Source organism: Brachyhypopomus gauderio, chromosome 20, assembly GCF_052324685.1.
Source record: "Brachyhypopomus gauderio isolate BG-103 chromosome 20, BGAUD_0.2, whole genome shotgun sequence".
NCBI classification, from domain to species: domain Eukaryota; kingdom Metazoa; phylum Chordata; class Actinopteri; order Gymnotiformes; family Hypopomidae; genus Brachyhypopomus; species Brachyhypopomus gauderio.
The window spans coordinates 7,158,281-7,182,645 of NC_135230.1; the positions used below are offsets into that span (position 1 = coordinate 7,158,281).

The following is a 24,365-nucleotide window of genomic DNA, read 5'->3' on the forward strand; positions in this document are numbered from 1 at the left end:
AATTGGGTGTATAATTAAATACCTTGTTGCTTTAACACATCTAGATTTACTGATTTTCTCTTTCAAATAACATAATTAGTAGATTCTAGTTCACCATAAAATAGCAAACATTAAACCATTGCAGTTAAAAACATTAACACAGTAAAACATTACAGAGGCAGCATCCCGTAGGAAAGCCTGCTGTAATCTGCAAGACCTCCTCAGTGGGACAAACAAGACAAACATCTGTAGCACACACACATACATACCGCAGTGGCCTGAAACCTAAAATGTGCTCAAAACTGAGCATCTGTAGAAATGCTTAAAATGTTTGTTTACAGACATTCCCCATCAGGTTTGAGCAGTTAGGCCAAGACAAATGAATTATTAAGTAATATTCATTATTTTTGTAATTAATTTAGAAAAGAAATTATGTATTTACTTTCATTTTATAGACTGACTTGTGGTTAAAATAAAAATAAAGAATGATCTCACTTAAACACGTCCTGTTCCCACACTGTGCTCCATGACCCCTGACAGGGCAGTGGCTGAGCTGTAAGTGTGGAGCTGATATAAGTTTACCAGGTATCACAGTGTTACTGGGTTTTTTTACACATTAGCTTTACTGCTGGGCTGAGGAGAGGGGCCACCTGTTTTGTTAAACTGACACTTGACCAAGGCTCGGAGATGACCAGCACAAGCTGTGCATAGCCAGAAATGGGCTGCTGACTCACTGAAGGTGTTTCTAATAATGTCAGTGTTTGCCCCAGTCCGAATTCCTGTCCGAAGTTTTGTATTTGTGCATATTTCAAACACTGAAGGACATTATATTTTAAACCAGGACCTAATGATGGATAAAAGGGGCCCTGAGCAAACAAAAACAACAGTGTGACAGACATGTTTACGTATTTATTATTAAGGAAAGACATTCAACATCCATATCAGTTTCTCTTCTCTTGCAACCATTGGGAGGCAGACTTGCTTGTGTGTTTTGAATCATTGTCTTATTGCATGGCTGTGCTTCGGTGTCCAGACAGATGACCTGAATTCTCTTGAAGAATTCTCTCAAACAGAGCAGAATTTGTAGTTCCCTCTGTGATAGCAAGGCATACTGGACCTGATGCTACAAAGCACAAAGCATCTCCAAACCATCACTCTACCAACACCATACTTGACAGTTGGCATGAGGCTCTTATCTATGAAAAGCAGTGTGTTCTCCAGACGTAGCAGCAGCCAAGGTTGGTCAGAAAGATGATCTATACATTCATCTGTCCGTGTACTTGTGTTAAGATGATCTATATATTCATCTGTCCGTGTACTTGTGTTAAACAGCTTTTTGTCAGCCATCATTTTATGCACTTATATGAACTCAGTATATTTTACCTTTTCCAGATTGATGGGCGTTCACAGCCTTTTTTCTGAGGTCTAAATGTGCCATATTTGTCAATTATGATTTTTACCCATCTGTGCAGTTAGAACACACACTAGTGATTACTAGGGGGCTGTGGATCACACGTGCCCAGAGCGGTGGGCAGCCCTAGCACGGCACCCGGGGAGCATTTGGGGTTAGGTGCCTTGCTCAAGGGCACCTCAGTCATGGCCTCAGACCTGGGAGTTGAACCCACGACCCTCCGGTCACAAGACCGGTTCCCTAACTACTAGACTTTAAGAATCACTGGTTAGTGATCACTGAGTCTGATTAATGCTTCAGTCTCGAGGGGAAAACCCCAGAAGATTACACATGAAAAAAAAACTTCTGTATCAATTTTCCTGCCGGACTTCTATATAGCACTACAATCCATTATTAAAACAGACTAAAAATAATATGAGAAATGTGCACAAATTTAGGAATTCAGACGGGGCAAATACTTTTGTGGCCATGTGCAATAACAGTGATAACACATTAGATTTATATAGTCATTTTCAATAACTCAAATGTGATTATTTTTTACTTACTTTACTTTTTTACATTTTATGTTATTTTACTTTAATTTCTTCTAACATTTTCCTTTTGTCTTCTCCTTTTTATGTTTCTTTTATTTATACTGTAAAGCACTTTGAGTTGCATGTATGTATGAAAGGTGCTATACAAATAAAGATTATTATTATTATTATTATTATAAAGTTTGACAAATAAACCCCAAAGTAAATAAACACAACCAGCAAAACATTTAGCAAAGAATACAAATTCATATTTATACCAAGAACACTGGGATAAAAAAAACAAGAAAAAAGGAAATAAACTGAACACGGAGAGAGAGCTGCAGAAATGAAAGGAGCCGATTAGGTGAGGTGCATTGTGGGCAACAGAAAAAAGAAGATATGTGAGGCTAGATTTAAATGTAGAAAGAGATCCAGATAATCTAACTTGGTGAAGGGAGTGGAGTGGAAGGTTCTAGAGATATCTATACAGATTCATTATTCAGCATTCACATTATCTGCAACTTTTATACTGTTTAAGCAGTTTGAGCTAGAGCAGCATTTCAATGCGAATGCTTATAACCATATAGAAGTGCACTGTCAGACAACCGCAGATGAGAATCTTGGGGAAACTTACAGGCACTTGGATTACACTGTTACAGATTACATGTCATAATTTGCATATTCAATCCACATATTTTTGAACACCATGACTAAACGCATGGAAGGTGTTTCTAACCTTTAAACATGTTACTAAAACATACAATATATTTTTTTATCTACCTCTAGTGCCTTTTTTTAAATAACTGAGCCTTTAATATGGGAAGATGAACCATACAAGAGGTTAAAGGTTATTGCTAGACAAACGGACAATATGGAGGTTGAGACACTTATTCCTGCTCCTTCTGCTAAGATTATAACTGATGCTATATAGCACATAGCTATTTAATCTGTAAATGTAAATGTTAATCTCATACAGGTGACTTTGAGAAATTACTCAAACGTACTCAAATATACTGGAAAGTCATTAAGAAAATGCTGCATATCAAATTCTAGTGTAAGTAGGTAAACAACCCCTTTAGGTTTAGTGTTAAGTTTGAATTCCAAAGTTAAGTGAGAAACAACTGGATTAATATCATGTTTTGTCAATTTTTCACTGCTTTTTTCTCCCCCCAGTTCAATCTGCATGGGGAAACTAGAAAGGGTAAACAGCTATATATTTTTTCTTCTATCAGTTTTTTTGGTTCCTTGAATACAACTGAAACCCAGCATCTGTAAATACTAATACTTATTTGACCAACCTGTCACTTTATGTTTTGTTGAGTGTTACGCAGAATGCATGAATGGCAAATTTAAAGCCCCTGTTCACAGTCACTGCCATTGACACCCATGGCCTGGGTTTATCAGTACCCTGTAGTTTCCATCAGACCACTAGTTGTTTTTAATTTACCATCCATGCCCACCATCTTTTTAGATATCATTTTGCATGTATTCAGAATTCCTTGATTTATAATTTATAATTCTAAAGATTGTAATGGTTGCTTACAGACAACTTTGTATTGATTGTGTTTTACCATTCATAGAATAATTCTGGACATGAGAAAGATAAAAATCAGAAAATGTTATCAAACTTTTTTTTTTTTTTTTGTTTCAAAGGAAAGTGCATGTTGAGGGTTTTGTGTTGGCCAAGCGGTCTGGTCAAGACTTAAGTAAAGTACAGTAAAGTTTTCTCTTTCCTTTTTCTTTCTTTCCCTTCTCTTTGTCCAAGGAGCTGGACAGCTCAGTCCATGAGAGGTTAGTATGCTCCACTAATGCTCCTGCGCTCAACCTTCTGCTCATGTTGGTCTTTCCTACATTCTCTCGCTGTTGCTCGGCTTATGAAGGACTTGTTTATCAATAACTATTAGCAGGTTATCTGTATTTAGAATGTAAATAAATACAATGTATCTATCTGTATGCCAGTGTAACATTATATATATATATATATATATATATATATATATATATATATATATATATACATAGAATTTTATATATATATATATATGTTATATATATAATTCTGTGTGTGTATTTATATAAAATTCTGTTTGAACAAGAGCATAGATCATGTGAGTTTTTGCTAAGGGGACTTTTATCTTGGCTTTAATTAGTAACAAAAATGGTACAAACACACACACACACACACAGTATGGCTGATGTACATGATGTCAGCTAAGATATACACACATGAACGTAGGTCTATGGTAGGTGTGGTTACCCACACATGAATGTAGGTCTATGGTAGGTGTGGTTACCCACACACATTAACGTAGGTCTATGGTAGGTGTGGTGGCCCACACACATGGTCGTAGGTCTATGGTAGGTGTGGTTGCCCACACACATGAACGTAGGTCTATGGTAGGTGTGGTTACCCACACACATGAACGTAGGTCTATGGTAGGTGTGGTTACCCACACACATGACCGTAGGTCTATGGTAGTTTCTGTGTTTCTCATATTCTCCCAACTCTGTTCTCACTATTATTACAGAAGTGAAGATGGGAAGTCTCTTCCACATGGTTGATAACATTGGGTATGCGATGGAGTCACTGGTCAGTACGATGACACAGGACGAGGCCCGACCATAAAGGAGCCTTCTCACTGCATGCTTTTGTAGTGTAAACAGCTGGACAGGATATGTTTACAATGGCAAATCAATAAAATCTATTTTTCTGAAGGATCATGGTTCCAAAATGTAGATTTCAGTAGTTTCGTACATCAAGTCTAGAACTGTTTTGTTATTTTAAGAAAAAAAAGCAGTTTTTAATCTTCTATGCAATTGTAAAAAAAAAAAAAAAAAAAAAAGAAAAAAACGTGTGATACCCTGTACCACTGCGTGCCATTTCTTTGTACAGTGTTGAGCGCATTTTAAAAGTGTTTTATCCTAATGGCAGATTGATTATAAAGGGTGCTTTATGAACTAATTTTGTTTGTAACACATAACAAATGCATATTAAAAGTTTATCATCTGTGTGTTTGAGTGTGTGAATGTGTGTGGGTCTGTTTCTATCTGAAACTTCTATCTGATGGTTTCATCTTAAACCATCCCTATGAAAACTGGATATTGATGCTGATGTTTGCTAATGCAGCAGTTCATTTTAATACAGAAATGTATTGTTTGTATACTGAAAATCTTGACCTTTAACCTTCAAAACAGTGTAGCAGAAAAGAGCTTTAGGAAATGGCTTACATCAAATAATTTAAAATAAAATTGATTGTACTTGCTGATGAAATTATATACTATACTGCCAAAAGTATTCGCTCACCCATCCAAATTATTGGAATCAGGTGTTCGAATCACTTCCATGGCCACAGGTGTATAAAATTAAGCACCTAGGCATGCAGACTGTTTTTACAAACATTTGAAAGAATGGGTCACTCTCAGGAGCTCAGTGAATTTCTGCATGGAACTGTGATAGGATGCCACCTGTGCAACAAATCCAGTCGTGAAATTTCCTCGCTCCTAAATATTCCACAGTCAACTGAATTATAAGAAATTGGAAGTGTTTGGGAATGACATCAACGTAAACTGACAGAGCGGGGTCAGCGGATGCTGAAGTGCATAGTGTGAAGAGGTCGCCAACTTTCTACAGAGTCGATCACTACAGACATCTAAACTTCATGTGGCCTTCAGATTAATTCAAGAACAGTGCACAGAGAGCTTCATGGAATGGGTTTACATGGTCGAGTAGCTGCATCCAAGCCATACATCACCAAGTACAATGCAAAGCATGAGATGCAGTGGTGTAAAGCACAACGCCACTGGACTCTAGAGCAGTGGAGACACGTTCTCAGGAGTGATAATTCACGCTTCTACATCTGGTAATCTGATGGATGAGTCTGGGTATGGAGGTTGCCAGGAGAACGGTAGTTGTCTGACTGCATTGTGCCAAGTGTAAAGTTTGGTGGAGGGGGGACTATAGTGTGGGGTTGTTCCAGTGAAAGGAGCTCTGAATGCTTCAGCATACCAAGACATTTTGAACAATTCCATGCTCCCAACAGTTTGGAGCTGGCCCCTTCCTCTTCCAACACGATTGTGCTACTGATATTTACCTGCATGTTAATGGGAATTACTGTGGGCTGTGATTTTACCATTCAGAAAATCTGTGTAAAGGTGAGTGCCAGTTCAGAAATTGTTTGAAGTGGATTTACAATATAATAATGTATAATAAGGTAATATAATGATAATAATATATAAATCAATGTGGTGGCCGGGTTCATAAGTCAGATGTTTTACATGCAGGTCAAAGTGTGCAAGAAAAAATGTTCTTGGGCATCGCAAACATTTCACATATCTGCTTGACGGTCAAGAGAAGTCTGACACAGTAGCCTATAGAGAACTGAACTCTTATTCCTGAGGCTTAGAAATGGTAGAAAGAAATTATACAGGGGAGGGAGGGGGGAGGGGGGGTGGCAGACATGGGGCCATCTTAAGTGTGTCCAAACTACAACCTCAGTGGACGGTGGTGGTGAGATGATGAGGCAGAGTTTAGTGGACAAAGTCCAGTAATAGACATGGAAGTATGGAATGGATTTGGAATTGAGAAAGCGTTTCTGAATCTGAACTGGTTCGTAATACTATGAAAATGACGATAGCACTGTGTTTAAGCTTATTGATAAAAAGTGAACATAAAGATGCTCTGACATAAAGACGTACATTTTGGTAAGTCGTTTGATGAGGCAATGAGGCAATTCACCCTTAGAAAATGTATCCAAAGACTGGTTAGAAGAGAACATTAAAAAAAAAAAGTGAGAATAGCAGTGTCAAGCAATACTAACTGAATGATTAACCTGGTCAAAGTATTTGGGCCAATAGAGGTGATAAAGATTGTTATAAAGTGTTCTGAAATTAAATAAATTCCTTTTTATGCAGTCTGGTTATAAAGTCTCTTGAAATTAATCTTGAAGTGTACTATACAAGTCTGGTCAGAAGAAAAGATTTTAGCGAGCACCCACTCTCACGAGAGAGCATACATTTTAAACGCCTTTTTCCTTAATTCAAGTAGAAAGTGGGAGGACATTTAGGGCACTTCCCTTTGTTAAGGTTTAAGAGACCAAGGCTTCCATCAACATTCTAAAAATTCACGTATTATGCATGGTCGACATCAGAAGTGTGAGGTCACCCAAATGTTTCTTGAGGAATTCATGTGTGAAGCCATCTGAATGAAGAGCTTGGCACTGCTCATGAAACTGCATAATGGGAGCTTCACTAGTTGAGCCATTGATTAAGCATCACATAGAGTCACAAAGAGCATCACACTTCTTTTCTAACGTAGCGGGACAGCGGCAGACACAAATGTTCCACTGGAAAGCAGTTTTTGATGTACTACTATAACACGGTACGCACAATGAACACACCAGATCCAAGGAACCAATGAAAATAAAACCAGGGCATCAGAGCAGCTGGCCCATATAGTAAATTCGGCATTTAAAGGGCAGTGAAACGTTAAAAAGAAATAAACGTCGCTAACGGACATGAGTGATGAACTGTGTTGCTTAATGTTGTACAAAATGAACAACTCCTTAAGGCTCCATATGACACCATAATGGTAAAATATATCAGACATGGTTATTGTACTGTGAGGTGTTCATTTCTAATCTACTGGCCTGTTCAAGCATAGTTTATTAAGAGTGCAATCATACTTTATGACAGCATATAAAAACCTGCAATTTGCCATTTGCAGTGGTGAATTCAAATGCATTTTCTTATTCTGCCACTAGGTGCTGTTGTATGGCTTGTCAAAACAGTGCATAAAACATACTCCCAAGTAAACTTTTGTTTTAATCGAGCCCACCCGTGGCAAAAGATCAAACGCATAATTTAGACATGCATTTGTGCGTATGGGGCCATTGATTAATCAGGATCATTAACTATTGTATGTCTGTAAAGGGAATTCCATCAAACCAATCAAATCCTTTTATTTTGAAAATATAAATATTCTGTAGAATTTTATACACCGTATGTATTAAAGGTAAGGACACTATTTTTATAGATGCACTAAATATTTTAGTGATTAGATAAAATTCTAATTCATAGACACAGGATCTTAGATGTTGAGGAAGAAGGAAGAATTAACTTGTGGAGTTAAATGCCAGTAAATCTGAATGAAAACAAGCGCCTGGTTATGATACACAAGCCAAATAATCGAGTTTATGCAAATAATTATAATATTTAATATGCTTACTTAACTATGGTCCAGGTTTTACAGTTCAGTTTGACATGCTGGACATATAAACAGCATTTCAGTAGCACTGCCAACTCAAGACACACTTCCCTTCGCTAGAAATGTGAATATACCCACCCAGTTTTATCAGTTAAAATAGGTATTTAGTCTGATTCTAAATATTTACAGAAAAAGGGAGCTGACCACAAAGGTACGTGTAAATGAATTAAGCTCCCTATGAAGCTCAGAGCTCATGGAGCTTCATGATGGCAGCATACTGACCTCAGCACCTCAAGATCTCAAGCTTGCCACTGGAAGGCAGCCTGCTGCCATCAAAGGCACATTATCAATAGCAGTCCACAACATTATCTTCACTCTGTTGCGCCACAAACAGGATGTCTTCCATGAGAGATTGGGGTGAATTGATCACATGATCACTGCTCAGTGATAAAGTCTGCTGCATTTCGTCCAGATCTAATAGATCTAGTATCTCGAAGAGACCCAATTCTTTTGGACAGCTACGATCACATTCCACAACGTCTGCTTGCTCCTGAGACGCTTCATTATTATTTACACAGTCTGACTGTTCGGAGTATTTGACGCGGTACCTGTGAACTATTTCCTCACCCCAACTGCACCTGTGTATTTCAAGGGCGAGATCATTGGTGTCGGTGCCGGACGTCTCGCTCAAAAACGTCCTGAGCTTGAGCAACTGTGCACAAGCTTTCTGAGCAACAGGTCTATCACAGTCAAACAAGCATTTGAACAGCAGCTCCAACAGTCCCAAGTTCATCAGCTTGGTCAGCGTTTGTTCCGCGCACCTTTGCGAAGGGTCGTAGCCACAGACGGCATATGGACAGCGACTTAGCAATTTCTCCAACAACACATCTGCTAACTCCAGTGTGTGAACCTTCACCTCCCAGTCACAGTCGTTGCCGCCCAATGAGAAGACTGAGCTCAGAGACTGGTCCAGGACAGAAAGGGACTGTGGTATCTTCAGCCATGAAGTGAAGACCTTCAGAGCAGCACGACGAGGGAAGCTCTCTGCGTCATGGTCGAGGACGGTCAGCAGGCGTGCGACGACCTCCTCCTAAACACGTTTGGGGAAAACAGATCATGAGATCACGAAAAACCAGGTCTGCTCAGCAAACGAGTGAAACGCATGCTCAAAAGTGGGTTGTGTACATGCAGAAATCGGTTCCGTTACTTCGTAGTTACAGTACGAGTTTAGGATTTGGTAATCAAAATCGTAAAACCCAGATTGCGTCACCTGCAGACTGGCACAGAGGGGCAGGTGGGCTGTAGTCAATGCCTCGCCCAGAGCAAACACTGCACTTGCTTGGACGTAAGCCTCTACGTCCGACAGCGCGGTGAAGAGCACGGAGATGATGCCATGAGCATGCAGAGCTTCAGCGTACTCGCGGTAACCTGAGAGGAGAGTAGCCGTGTGATTGGACAAGCGGCAGCTCTCGACTGCAACGTTATGGCGTTGGAGCATAAAGCCCCTGCTGCAGATCTGGGGGCACGAATCCGCTCGCTCACCTTTGAGTGCAGCCGTGAGCTGAGCGATGAACTCTAGAGTGGAATCCCTCACTGCCCACCGGCCATCGCATACGTGCTTCTTCAGCACGGAAAACAGGTCTGACACACACACACACACACACACACACACACACACACCAAAATGGAAACACTAATCACTGCTGTTGAAACTGAATAATTTTAAAAAACACAAAGAAAGAGGCCAACATATATGCTCGTGCCAAAAGGCCCTGGATCCTCTGAGTGAGAACATTAGGCTTCTTCTCAGTGAGTCCACAGTGAGTGATACAAGCAATCCAGATATAATTACCAAAAGATTTAAAGACCAAAGTCTCCCACAGATAGTATAGCCACATGCTCTGCATTGCAGCTGACAACTGCAAAGGCCCCTATCATCATCATCATCATCATCATGTATCAAAGTCTCCGTGCAACTGCAGACTACAAATCCCATATATCCCTTCTGCTTAACACCCTTTTTGCACATTAAATATAAGCCATTTTGGAAGAAAAGGCTGGGTAAAAATGGAACAATTATGGCATTGTGTCTCAAGAAGGGGACAGACTGAAGTCTCAAGAAGGGGACAGACTGAAGTCTCAAGAATAAAGTACCAGAATGGGTCTACCTAGCAGTCCAGCTCCGACTGTCAGTCTGGGTTTGGCACATACATGTTCAAAAACTACTTTTTTATTAACATTTTCTCAGTGAACTTGACCAAAAGATTCACCAGTCATTTGATTGACTGGCCCCTTTTAAGATAGTGAAGACATTTTAAAATCTTTAGTTCTTTGTGAGTGTCTTTCATATATATAATGACTATCATTCATTATTCATACTTATGTGATTAATATTTATACAAGACTTTGTAGGACTTTGCAAAGCATGTCTTTGAAAGGCATGTCAGTTATCTTTATCCCTGCCTAGCATGTGTTCATCACCTTCACCTGTATCACTTTATTAAGTTTGAAGAATTAAGCCATGTGAGCTGCTATCTGTGCAGTCCTGCTTTTTTTTCATAACTACTTTTGTTTCATCCCTGCTTGTGTTCCATAACTACTTTTGTTTCGCAACTACTTTTGTTTGATTCCTGCTCGTGTTCCGTAACTACTTTTGTTTCGTAACTACTTTTGTTCCGTAACTACGTTTGTTCCGTAACTACGTTTGTTCCGTAACTACGTTTGTTCCGTAACTACGTTTGTTTCATTCCTGCTCATGTTCCGTAACTACTTTTGTTTCGTAACTACTTTTGTTCCGTAACTACGTTTGTTCCGTAACTACGTTTGTTCCGTAACTACGTTTGTTCCGTAACTACGTTTGTTTCATTCCTGCTCATGTTCCGTAACTACTTTTGTTTCGTTCCTGATTTTGTATCTTCCATCTTGTGGTCATGGGTTTGCTGGTGATGATGATGGCTGCCGGGTTTGTTTGGTTTCTCTTTTAACGTCGTTGCTCATAATGACATAAGAGTGCACATGTGCTCTGCTGTCTCTGGTTCCTCAGTGGTGCAGTCCTACTAAACGTGGAGGTACGTACCATTACTGACAATCCTCCATACATCAGGTGAAGGAGAGCAAGCGCTAAACCATTTAAGGGCAGCCTGGTGTGTTTTCTTCAACACCTTGGAAACAGACAGGAAAAAACACACCATTGGAGCTCTACCAATAAACATGACGGCTGTGTTTGAAACAGAACGGCAGAATGCCGTCGTAGCTGAGCGTGTACACACCGTGGCGTGTGAGTCAGGACTCTGCAGATACCGCAGGAGAATGGTGAAGGCCTCGTCCATCACACCCACGCTCTCTAAGAGACGAAGATAACGCACACTTACTTAACCAATCATATTCAAGGGGTGGACCTGACCCCGCCTGGTACCACTCTGGTCTCGCCCCTAATTAATCATTTATTTAGAGGGCAACGAAAAGCCAGCAGTGGAATCTTTACCTTTGTAAACAGTGAGGCTCCCCAGTACCTCCAGGCCACACCTCTGAACCTTGCAGCAGCCAATAAGGTGAGGGAAGGTCCCAACTTGCAGGACAGTGGAGGGGTGATGGCCAATGCACATGTTCAGGAGTGAGACCACTGAAGAACTGACCGGTCCAATGGAAGCACTGCTCAGGGAGTTCTTGTGAAGGACAAACCAGTATTTTTTTAAACAGATGACCCTCCCCAACTAAACTAACTTTAAGCTAAATGCTTCTGATCATCAGACACACACGACTCTGTGGACGGCGCACCTTGCAAATTAGCTCCCCGATGCTGGACAGACTCTGAGAGAGCAAAGACACGCAGGACGCTCTGTGGGACAGCTGGTCCATGAGTAAATGATGGCCACTTGTCTCATCTACAACCATGAGAGGACAAACGCTGGTTTACACTGGAGTACACTGGTTTACACTGGAGTACACTGGAGTACACTGGGGCACTGCCCATATTTTCATTAGGATTCACCATGTCACAAGCATACAAGGTGATAAGACCATAAAACATACACGATGGAAATTAAACAGATCATGTCAATTTAGATATGTATTGACAGCCAAAATTCTTTTATATTTTTTTGTTTAAATAAAGCTGTAGAGCAAACATGTAGAAGCAAATATTTGTAATGGTACGACACACACACACACTGTATAGGCTCATTGGTAGGGTCCGCTGTGCGTGTCTGTTATTGCGTGTCTGTTATTGTGGCTGTTGTTGTTTGTTGTCGTGATGCCACACCTCTTTGTTTACCTGCCTTGTTAATCTGTTTCACCTGTTGCCAGTTACCCCTGTTAATGTTGGAGTATTTAAACCCTTGTGTTTTGCTCTCCATTGTCGGGCTTTGACTGCGTTTGTCTGCGTCAACAAATTTGTTGTATTTGTACACTGCACTCTCTCTCCCTCTTTAATGTAATTAAAATACTCAGAAATAATTAATCAGCATCCTTTTAGGTTCCTTATACTGAAATGCTGTCTAATATACATGATTGTATTTTTTCCCAGATATCTCCAGTGATGCTCAGCAAACTCAGTGTGATGAGCTGAGGTGCCCATGTTGGCCTTTCTACAGCACACTGTGGCCTTTTACTGTTGACTTAATTAACACTGAAGCTTCATTAACACATGTTCCCTTGACCCTGAGTGACTGAATAACAAAGTTTTTTTACAGTGATTATAATCACTTAAATTATTTCGGTCAGAGAGGTCAGTGAATTATTGGCTGTTTAAATGTACGAACTGATTACATGCATAATGATCATGAATCCATATATAAACATCTACACCTACACCAGCACCTTCACACACCCCCATGTGGGGCACCATTGTAATCAATGGAGAAGGTGTTTCCCCACCAGTTTCAGGAAGCCACTGTCGAGTCCCGGTGATGTAGAGCAGAGGAAGGAGGACTATATCTGTCGCTCTGTTCTTTAAAACCTCTGGGCTAAACAAGAGAGAGAGAGAATAGAGAGAGAGAGGTGATATCAATGCTGGTAAGAGTTATGGATGTGTTTTGAAAGGTAAGTAATTGAAACATGACTTGTCTTCCCTCACCAGTGCTCCAGCTGCAGGACTGAGACGGCACACCGCACAGAATCATCAGTGTTTCTCGAACACAACATGACGTTCATCAGAGCCTCCACTCCACGTTCAGGCTGGAGGAGAAGGGGCGTCCTGTCACACAGAAGACACACCAGAACCGTGTGCACATTATTACATTTAAAAATCACATTTTCGTGTATTAAATGTCTTGGATATAAAAACTGCTATAAAATATGTGCCTTCACTGTTTTACAGAAAAGAAAGACAATCTATAAACATACAAAAATCTCTTTAAACTAAACTATTTAAACTACTTGCATATATACATATTCATTTAATAGACCGCATGATGCAACTGTAGAGGTTTGTCCACTGAACTGGTTGTAGAGTTTCTACAACAGCAGCTAGCTGAAACTTCTGAGTTCAGTTCTAAACATCTGAATGGTGACGCTGTCTGTTTCAGATGGAGAGGACAGAGCTGACATGTGTCAATCATCTATCTGAGCGTGAGGGGGTCATATGGTGAGTCCTCTCAACCGTCGAGGAGGGTAAGTAAGGGACAGCTGTAAAGTCTGGGCCAAAACTAGGATGAAAAAATACAGCTACGAATGAAAAAAAACGATTCTAGTTATTTTTTCTTTTCATTGCAGACCTGATTATATTTCTATGAACTTTGTTTTTACATAATCATAAATCATAAAATGCTGAACCTGTGTATTCCATGCCAAGATATTCAATCTTGGGTTTTTTTAAGTTATTAATCTGTCAAGCTTGTTCATGGCAAACCATAATTAATGTTACAAAGACAGTGTAAAGCAAGACGGAGTGAATAATCGGAGGAAGGCTAGCAAGCATGAATTATGAATGTTTTGCTACGTGGTTTGCTCTATCTGAAAAATGGTTAGTGTCAAAGATGACTCAATTCCAACAGTAAATAAGCAGACAAATAAACACAAGTCAATTGGGGGATAAAAGAAATGGTACAGTCACGTGTCCAAATACTATTGAGTAGCTTTTAATCTGTATTTAACTACCAATATACTGAAACCATGTTAACACAGTTTTTTTCATAATAGTTCATCACTGATCCCTGTACGTAACTGTCTTTAAAAGGTGACAAGTATGAGAATGTTCAGTGTCCCCCCCCCAAAAAAAGGATGTAATGTCGTACTTTGTAATGTCATATTTGAGCGAACAAGTCTCATGACACTCACCTTGCAGCAGCCTGAAGGACCGCCATGATTGGCTGGGTTAAAGAGTCACGCTTCCCATTGGCTAGAGTCTCCAAATGTTCCTGGACATGATTCCACAGCGTCCCCTTGAGTGGGTCGCTACACCGCGTGAGAGCTACGGTCAGCAGCCTTAAACCTGGGAGAATGACGGTCTGGTCCTCTGAAGCTAGTGACCTGGACATGTGCCTCATTACCTGTGTGGTAACCGAGGCCCAGTCGGGGCGAACAGGTGACCCGCCTTCTGCCGTGCCGTCAGTGCCACTGCTCAACACTGGAGACATGCTGGAGTTTAAAATGTCTGCTAAAATCTGATTGGTTAAAGAGGCAATGAAAAGGCTTTCATCGTTTTGTAGCTGGAGGACCAGAGTAATTATCCCTGTGGGAAAAGGACAGGAAGTTGCTGTTTCTGTTACGAAATAACACATACATGCAGGCAATACCACAGAGCCCATTTTAAAAACCATTATCCTAGTATATAGAGAATGCCAACTAAAATCTTAAAATAGGTTAATAGAAACACTGCAGGTTTTAATCTAACCATCAGTGTGTTTTTTTTGGAGTATGTACGTATCTGGCGAGAGAGCTCAGACATTTAGATTTTCAGAGCTCTTTGTGAGATCTGATTGTCTAAAATTAAACTAGCTCAATAAAAGATTTTTCAGTTGATATTACTGCATACGATATATTGTACAATCTTAAAAATCCCAACAACCAGTTTCATTCTTCAACCCAGTTCATTAGTGGCATGATAACACTCTTCTTCTCTGCTCGTCTTTCTGCAGCGAACACACAAATGGGAGCCTATATCAAGGGCAGAGGCTTATGAAGGTCTTATGAAGGTCTGAGAAGTTTAGGTTTACCATTCCTGCAGAAGAAGTCCATAGCTTGTGGGTTCTGGATCATACTCCGCAGTCCCTGGATCCAGCCGCACCGCACCGAGGCCTCGCTCCACAGGCCCGGCGTGTGCCAGCCGTCGGGGACAAACACGCGCACCAGCACGTCTTCCTCCTGGGCACCAGAAAAGTGACATCGGACCCCAAACCCGCTACGCAAAAATATTACATGATATCCAAGCTCCCACCTGCACACGTTCCAGGAGTGACCGAAAAGATTAACAGCATGTCAATGCTGCTATTACCAAATCATGACCGTGTAGCCCCGCCGCACACAAGCGTCCAATCATCGACAGCCGTGTCAGTGTTTGTGGGCGGAGCTCTCAGCAGGCTCACCTGCAGCAGACAGAAGTCTTGCTCTCCGGCAGCCAGAAGGCCGGCTAGTTTCAGGGAGAAGGAGAAGATGGTGGGGTCCATCGCGTCGGACTCCATCACGCTGTACAAGAACCGCAGGAGACATGGCTGATGTTGGAGAAGAGACTGTCCGTCAGCTGGAGGAGAAAGAAACGCTCGTGTCCAAACACTGCTCATTTTAGAAGATGCTGTACTATATTAGTATAGTACTATACCATATATACAGTAGCTATTACTATATTAGTACAGTACTACACCATATATACAGTAGCTATTACTATATTAGTATAGTACTATACCATATATACAGTAGCTATTACTATATTAGTCTAGTAGTATACCATATATACAGTAACTATTACTATATTAGTATAGTACTATACCATATATACAGTAGCTATTACTATATTAGTATAGTAGTATACCATATATACAGTAGATATTACTATATTAGTATAGTACTATACCATATATACAGTAGCTATCCCATATATAGCTGAATATTTTATTTGCATTCCAGCGATGGCAAAATTCAGCTGCCCAAATAAAAGCAATTTTACTGAATTAAAACTTTGACAGAAAAGTCAAAGTGAATAATAAATATTCTAAAGCATTAAACAACTTAAATCATTATAAAATGATAAAATATTACTTATCAAACATCATTTTGAAATATACTGCTAGTTTTATAATGGTTAATAATACATGGGGTGGGATGGGGGTGTAAACTCAGGTCCTGGAGGTCACATGTCCTGTCTGCTTTGTTTTCAGGTGCCTCCATCACCACTCCTGATCCATCTCATCATCATTATGTGTAGATGTACTATAGCGGACTGACTACAGCACCGCCCACCTTGGCTCGTAAGATGGTTGAACCAATCCAGAAGCTTCTCCAGCGAGGTGTCGTCGGGCGGCACGAGTTTGGGGTCCGCCAGGGCTTCACAGACGGACGGCAGCAGCGACACGCATGCGCTGTCCATGGTACTGAGTCCGTACCAGCAAACGCAGCTCTGCAGGGAACCGTGGACAAAAAACAAAAATGTAGAAACTTTCCGCGTGCTGCTTTATTTACACACGTCATTTTGTTCCCCATCACACATCCAATGTGTTTATTATTCATGAAACTGGGGTGTGTATCGCTAGCTAGAAACTGGAAAGCTCTGTAAGATCTACAACTACTTTAACGAGCTCTGTCTCGTCCACGCGCTCGCGGGCACGTGAATAAACGAATGCAGTCCCAGAACGAGGCTTAGGGATCGTCTGTATTTTGTTGTGCTTAAAAAAATATATATATATAAACTAAAACAGTATTAAATTATAGACCTAATGGGTGCGTCAAAGGTCTATAGCTACTGGAACGCATTTCGCCTTACATTTGGACTTACTTGGTGCTAGGGTTACTCAGTATAGTCATAAAACTATCTTCTGGCCATATTTGGATACATTAATTCGTGGTAACTACCTCGTCGTGATTTAATGTAGGTCTAGATAAAACACATGACACAATGACCCATGCCTCATATTCAATATTCAAGTTATTCAATAACTTATTATTAACCGGTCTCATCCATGCCGAGTCTTGGGCACAAGCTCAAGGATAAACTTTGGCGGCAAACACCTACCGTATTAAAACAACAGTTGCACGTCTGTGTCTTCAGGATAAAGAGGCTTCAGTGAGCAACACTCATTTTTCATTCAATATGCAGTAAAAACGTCTCAATCCTTTAGACCAGCATGCGTGTAGTTGGCTAGCTAACGGTAGCAAAAACGCCAAGAGATTTAACAAACTAGTACAATAACCGCGTTCTTCTCTCCTGCATGTGCAACACTGATTTATTGACGTCCCCTGGGTATTGTGTTTGGGGTTACTTCTCTCTTTTCTTTTTTCTATATTACATTTTTTTCCAACAGAAAAGTTGAGCCAAATTAACCACCTTTCCCATCAACACAAACACACTTCTTCTTCCTGTTGTTCTTGAAGGTTGTTAAAGTGTATGCTGCCACCTAGCGACATCACGACGGTATGAACGGGGAGTTTGTCTTTACACCAGACGTCCGTTACTTCGAATACAGTTTTGCTTTCTGTATTTTGTAATAACTGGTAAGTAAATCAACAGAGGACTGCTTGGTAGGCGATTCGCAAATCTGTAATATAGCTTAATTGTAACTCCAGGTGGGGAGAATGTATCCTTTCTTATTGTACTGTTTAAATGCATGGCCTACAGTTTATTTAGCCTGTCTAATGTGTCAATGTCACAGTGTTGTCCCCTGAGCTAAAAGTTAGTTAAGGATCAATAACCTGCTGTTTTGTGATACAAGGTATTGTAATTGAACAAGGCTTGACATCTGCGTTTTGGTGCAGTTTAATACTTACTGGCTCCCCCCTTCAGCTCCTAGAGGATCATTGTAGTGGACAGGACTGTTGTAGTGGACAGAACTGTTGTAGTGGACAGGGCCATTGTAGTGGACAGAACTATTGTAGTGGAGAGAACTGTTGTAGTGGACAGGACTGATGTAGTGGACAGAACTGTTGTAGTGGACAGGACTGTTGTAGTGGACAGGACTGATGTAGTGGACAGAACTGTTGTAGTGGACAGAACTGTTGTAGTGGACAGAACTGTTGTAGTGGACAGAACGGATGTAGTGGACAGGACTGATGTAGTGGACAAGGCCATTGTAGTGGACAAAACTGTTGTAGTGGACAAGACTGTTGTAGTGGACAGGGCCATTGTAGTGGACAGAACTGTTGTAGTGGACAGGACTGATGGAGTGGACAGAACTGTTGTAGTGGACAGAACTGATGTAGTGGACAGGACTGATGTAGTGGACAAGGCCATTGTAGTGGACAGAACTGTTGTAGTGGACAGGACTGTTGTAGTGGACAGGGCCATTGTAGCGGACAGAACTGTTGTAGCGGACAGAACTGTTGTAGTGGACAGGACTGTTGTAGTGGACAGGACTGATGTAGTGGACAGGACTGTTGTTTTAACCTTTCCCAGCTATTTTCACGTCATTCTTTTGTGGTGTGCAATAAAGTTGCAAAATGTTACACATATATAACAATTGTGCACATCAAGATTAAGCTACTGGATAATTATAAATGTGTCAACTGTACCATTAAACTTATTTTATCAGACTAGACATTACACCCCATATAACATACACAAGGAAACGCATTTTGTAATTTATATGTATGTATACCTATATTTATTGTTTTAAATATGTAGCTATTAAGTGTTTGTGATTTCACATTGATCACACTGATTACACCCGAACAGCCTTTGATTCAGCATGCTTATCTGTCTTAACATTCATTGAGGCTCATTTGTTAAACTTGAAGAGCAAAATGTACTGAACATACAGCATATTTAAAACAAGCATCATAAGTCAGAGAGAATGTTCTGGAAAACATGTGGTCAGTCGCCACGTGGTGGGTAATTGTTTAGCAATTTTTGCTTCAGCAGATTGAGCTTCTCCTGAGCTGCTGCCAGATATTTTATTGTTTTTTTTCCTGTGGGAAATATAAGATATCGACCATTTGTTAGACACATATGGCTCTTTTATGTTATGACATATCCCACTTTTTTCTTCAATAGGAAAAAACCATTGACTCTCGTGTCCTTAACACTGCCTCTCAGATTGTGCCATGAAAGCATTTGTTATGTTGTGATACCTTTTTGAATTTTTTTTTTTTTTGTATGAGGTAATGGCAGTGAAACTCAACCCCATCAACCCCATCAACTGTCATTTAGGATTTGGGGCATAAATGTGTTCTGTTAGTGCTGGCAGGGTTTATGGTAGCAAAAGGGCCTCTGTAAATACACCATCTCATGTAGCAGGATGCCATGACCTGCCAGACAGTGGGGATAGATGGAGACTCACCTTCCCACAACCTCTGGTGCAGGACTGGATATACCCAACTCCCAAAGTGGGAGAGATTGTGGGTTAACAACGGTAATAATGGTTGACATGAAGGGGCAGTGGGGGTAGTTCAGTTGTTGAATGGGATGTTACAGTGTAATTTACAGGAGCTGCTGCAACAGGGCTGATTTTCGATCGAGCAAGATAAGTGAAAAAAAGCCGCTAGAAAGGATACAAGAGGACTTTGCACAAAGACAACAACGGACACGCAGTCCTCTCTGCTGCCCCCTACAGTATCAACATGTCACACAAGGATTTACACCATGGTGCAGGCCCATTCACACCCTACGGTAATTACGGATACGGACCCTTTCGTCCGGTTCCGGAGGTCGTTTCATCCGTCAGTGGGTCCGTTGCCAGAGCGCTTACGAATCCGTAGCAACGGAGCAATATAAACGGGAAATCAGGGGGCAGTAGAGAGTCAGAAGCATCGGACGTACACCAATTCGGGAAAATCAATGAAGAAGAGTACTGGACTTTAAAAAATGACGCTCGAGTTAGAAGAGAAACTTTGCGAGTTGGTTAGAGGCTACATTCTGCTACGGTGCCAGGTCATCGCGATAAACAGCGATGCAAAAACAGCTGGGAGGGGATTGCTGGTGCGCCGGTGCCGGAAATTTGACTATACTGCCCTCTAGAGGATGTATTTTTAAAAAATCATAACAACGTTGGAACCGGAAAGAGGTGTGGCCCGCTACGGAGGCTACGTTTGGTACGGACGGACGAAATTCGTCCGTGTCCGGAGGTGAGTGGCCATGACGGACGTTGAAGAACGTTCTCCTGGAATCGCCACTTCTCTCAGACCTCGTCTTGCTGGTTCAGTTCATGCAGACTCACGGCGCTGTGGACCACGTGTCTGGACCCGAGTGATAGACTGAAGGACACTGGAAGTGTTGCACTGTGCCACGGACGTAGTTTGGGGGGGGCTTTTTTGCACTTTTTCAAAAGCCGGTTTTGGTCCCCCCCCCCCCCAGTTTTTACAGTTAAAACCAAATATTTAAATAGCGACGAAGTCATGTCCCCCCACTTTTTAACGGTTAAAAAACAAATATCTAAATAGCGACGAATTTAGCAGACCATGCAGAAAACGACCGCTCTGCTCCGGTAACACCCCCCCCCCCCCAACAATTTTCGTTCGCCACCCCCGGTTGTGTCCCCCCCACTTATGAAATCAAAATTACGCCCATGCACTGTGCCTGGAAGACTTACTGAGTACAAACGGGCCATCACTAAAGCACGCTCAGCACACTTAGCCTCTCTGATTGAGAATAATAAACACAATCCTAGATTTCTATAATACTATTTCTAAACGTACAAAAAAATCAAGCAGGACCTCAGATTCTAAGAAATGTAACTAATAATGTCTTTATTGATTGTTTTATCATAAAATAGAGAATATTAGACTGAATAGAAATACTTTCATATGTAATCCAACTGGTCTGTCATCTGATTTGGTTGATATTGAACACAATTTTGCATTAAAAGAAACTTTTCATCCACTCCCACAACCAAAATTGGAGATAATCGCTAAAGATGACCCATACTCGACTCTGACCTATCATTTGACAAATACAGATAGTACTACTAGGATAGCATTTCTACATCTGCGTAACATTGCCAAGCTAAGAAATGCTTTATCTCAGCAGAAAAAAATTGTACACACCTTTGTTAGCTCCAGATTAGAGTAATGTAACTCATTGCTGTCAGGATGTTCAAATAAGAATCTAAATAAACTCCAAGTAGTTCAAAATGCCGCAGCCAGAGTTCAGACTAGAACTAGAAAATTTGATCATATCAGACCAGTCCTATCAGGCCGGCACTGGCTCGCAGTTAAATTCCTTATCGATTTTAAACTTCTTCTATTGACCTATAAAGCACTGCATGGGCTTGCTTCCCCACGTCCTCTAAGATCACAGGGTGCTGGCCTCTTATTAGTTCCAACAATTAATAAGGTAACAGCAGGGGGAAGAGCCTTTTCTTATAAGGCCCCCCAACTATGCAGCTAGGGGACTTCTGAATACTGAAGTGTGGTTATTATTGAAAGACGATTGGGTTTGCTGTGTGGGATCACTACTGTGTGCTGGATGCGGTTGATCTCGTTTCGTATTTTGCGTGCAGTTCCCAACAGACACACTAGATGGCAGCATCTACAGTTGTGCAGCGTCTACATTGTTGTCCAGTGTCTTCCAGTTATTTGAATGTCCAGAACAAATTCTGATCGATCTGGGCACGACAAATAAGAGTTCCCTCTATGAAGATATTAACCAATCATTGAAGTGGCATTGAAGCTCATATTACGACTGCAAAGAACACTGATATGAACCTTGTATCAGAATTGGTTTCACCTCGTAACTAATGGTGTCCGGCACTTCAAACATCACGGAAACACCCAATGGGGGTGCCTGTTTCTGAGGTTTAGCACTGACCCATAACTTGCAAGCTATACGACAGTGAAAAATCACCAGATGTCTTTCAAAATTGGAAATTTGGGAAATGTGGAATCGAAATATAGAACTGAAAATGGTGAAGAAAGGTTCAAAGTTGCAGAATATGTCAACGTTTTGCCTCCCAGTGTAGCTTGCAACATTTCTTTGAATTACATTTTCAAATAAAAAGGGGAATAATTATTTTAAACAAACTACTGCAAAAGTTAATGACTACACATCATTACTGGTCAGTACTGATCCTTTTTTATGAGATATGGAAATGGTGGAGTATTCTGGAGTTTGCACTGTTTTGAACTTCTGCCTGCTGTCATTTTTGCAAACCTCCAGGTGTCGGTTATGGCATGAGCTTTCAATACTCCAATCTTTCTCATTTTTTACCAGCATAATCAATCGGGAAGAAGCCCTCAGTGCTTCATAGGGTTGGAGCACTACAACTTTACTGTAGTGCTAAAGGGCCCTGTTTTAATAAAAGTTGAAAAATGTCATTCCGGGCTGGCAATGCAACATTTGGGGCTTAAATCCCAAAGGGACACCCCTATTGATGCCCTTTGGTTTGGACCAGAGTCCGACCCTGAGACAGAAGCCTCAGCACACACACACACACACACACACACACACACACACACACACACACTGCATTGTTTTATTTTGCAGTTTGTGGATTTCTAGACATTCCAGTTATCCAAATGCATTAGCGCTTAAAATTTAAGAAGTTTATTCGTCATAGGTCCCATTCAAGGGGCATATGTGTTTGTGTGTGTAGTTACTTGTGGGAAGGGCTGCTATTTGGACATATGGGGATTTTTTACTGATTGATTGATTGATTTGTACATAATCTAGAGATTTAATTGGTATAATTGCTGCGATGACTTTGCTAGCTTTTAGCTGAGCCATGTGTTGTGGGCTGAGGGCCACTGTGGCCCCGGCAGTCCAAGGCCCCTGGGAACTGGTCCAACTAGTCCAGTCAGTAATCCATCCCTACATATGTAAAATAATACAATATAATTATTACCCCACTCCATCACCTTGAAATAAATCTGTGAAACTAAATACGCAAGATATAAGTTCATGAAGGTAGGAATACCTTAAAATGCTGTCTGGGGACTGCAGTAAACACGGATAGGTAGTAACATGCCTTAGTAAATATTATTCTTAATCAGTTAAATACTTCTCACAGCCACAACGCTATTGTGGTTTCTAACCATATGTATTTAAAGATTTATGCAAATCACTGTATAAGTCTCAGCTAAGACTCCCTGCTCATGGATTCAATGAGCTTAGGCACTGACGTCACATGACTCCCATCACTGGTCTTCACAGTCACTGCTAAATCCTGGCGCTGCCAGTGTGGCATATTCAAGCCCTTCAGCATTCCTGCCACCTGATAAGCCATCAGAAACACTCACTTGGGAGGACCACGGTCATCATCAGCTGGGGATTCTGACAGAGGAAGCACACCTCATATACTGACCCATTCTCCTTCTGCTACATGGACTATTCCAGCCACCATCACTCGTGCTTACAAACAGGGCTGCTTTGTACAGATCCAGTGACTTCCACTGGTGATTCTGCCCATAACTGATACACTATTAAGTTTTAAGTATAAAATTTGTATTTTAATCTTTTGTGGCGTATATTATTATCAAAATGATAAAATTAAAACATTTAATATGTTTTTTGCATATTAAAGGAAACGTGAAGAAGGTGTGTATGAATGTGGAAATGAAATATTTAGCTGTAATAGCAGATAGAGGATATGACCAAAGTCAGTTGCTGTTAGTCAGCGTACATTTCGGTGAAGACGCTTTGTTCAGACTTGCATTCTGCATGAATCTGGGACATTAACACCACTGTTACAACCATAGAACAACTCCTTTGTACATTTAGAAAAAAGATACTAAATAAAGAGAAGAAACAAAAACTTATTTACTTAATACCGAGTAGATTTTGTTACAGATCAATAATCATACAAACTATGGTTATCAAAGCGTCCAAAGCGTTAAATGGAGCCTGAATATTTATTTTGGGTCAGTTTGTCAATGATTGGGTGACATTAATTTATACTAAAAAAAACTTCTGATATGCATACTAGAAAACCACTTAATCTATAATCTATGACGGATCTGCGAGAAAACGTTGTAGAGTTTGGTCACCACAAAAAAACTCAGAAAACACACCCGCGCGCTCCTCACGCTCTTCTCTTTTTTTTTTTTGCGTGACCGTAATTGGTCCTGCGGTGTCTCCGTACTGGCTCCCGCGCGCCACTTCCTCAAGGGGGCGGGGCCTCGTACCGTACTCCTCCCCCTCCACGGCCCCACCCCCGCCCGCCCGCCCCTCCCCCTAAGCAAATGT

At 40.9% G+C, this 24,365-nt stretch overlaps 2 protein-coding genes across 16 annotated transcripts in view; one reads left to right on the forward strand and one right to left on the reverse strand.

Annotated features, from left to right (window-relative positions):
• dmd (dystrophin) overlaps positions 1 to 4,913 on the forward strand; it is a 118,584-nt gene extending 113,671 nt beyond the window's left edge. For 7 of the 15 annotated variants that reach the window (XM_076982631.1, XM_076982632.1, XM_076982638.1 and 4 more), the window contains one exon: positions 4,431 to 4,913. In XM_076982631.1, coding sequence (XP_076838746.1) covers positions 4,431 to 4,528 — 98 coding nt within the window. In that variant the 3' untranslated portion in view covers positions 4,529 to 4,913. Of the gene's footprint in view, positions 1 to 3,075; positions 3,104 to 3,667; positions 3,694 to 4,430 lie in introns of all 15 variants that reach the window. The other 8 variants (XR_013122548.1, XM_076982637.1, XR_013122547.1 and 5 more) reach the window with 7 other exon arrangements.
• Positions 4,914 to 7,833: 2,920 nt separating this feature from the next.
• On the reverse strand, positions 7,834 to 17,617 carry brat1 (BRCA1-associated ATM activator 1). The gene is made up of 14 exons (XM_076982926.1): positions 17,268 to 17,617; positions 16,499 to 16,655; positions 15,628 to 15,782; positions 15,259 to 15,406; positions 14,381 to 14,774; positions 13,179 to 13,298; positions 12,980 to 13,068; positions 11,882 to 11,988; positions 11,589 to 11,769; positions 11,374 to 11,447; positions 11,181 to 11,265; positions 9,647 to 9,745; positions 9,375 to 9,532; positions 7,834 to 9,194 (listed from the first exon to the last, which is right to left on the reverse strand). Exons 2-14 carry the CDS (start codon positions 16,623 to 16,625, stop codon positions 8,451 to 8,453), a joined length of 2,481 nt encoding a protein of 826 aa, XP_076839041.1. The 5' UTR covers positions 16,626 to 16,655; positions 17,268 to 17,617; the 3' UTR covers positions 7,834 to 8,450.
• Between the last annotated feature and the right edge of the window lie 6,748 nt (positions 17,618 to 24,365).

Bases quoted from the DNA above. Each gene is read 5' to 3' on its own strand.
- brat1 (XM_076982926.1), bottom strand. From the start codon at position 16,625: ATGGACAGCGCATGCGTGTCGCTGCTGCCGTCCGTCTGTGAAGCCCTG. The intron at 11,448-11,588 runs GTAAAGATTCCA...TTCGTCTCTTAG, and splicing joins GAGCCTCACTGTTTACAAAG to AGAGCGTGGGTGTGATGGAC. The intron at 9,746-11,180 runs GTACGTACCTCC...TGTGTGTGTCAG, and splicing joins ATGGAGGATTGTCAGTAATG to ACCTGTTTTCCGTGCTGAAG.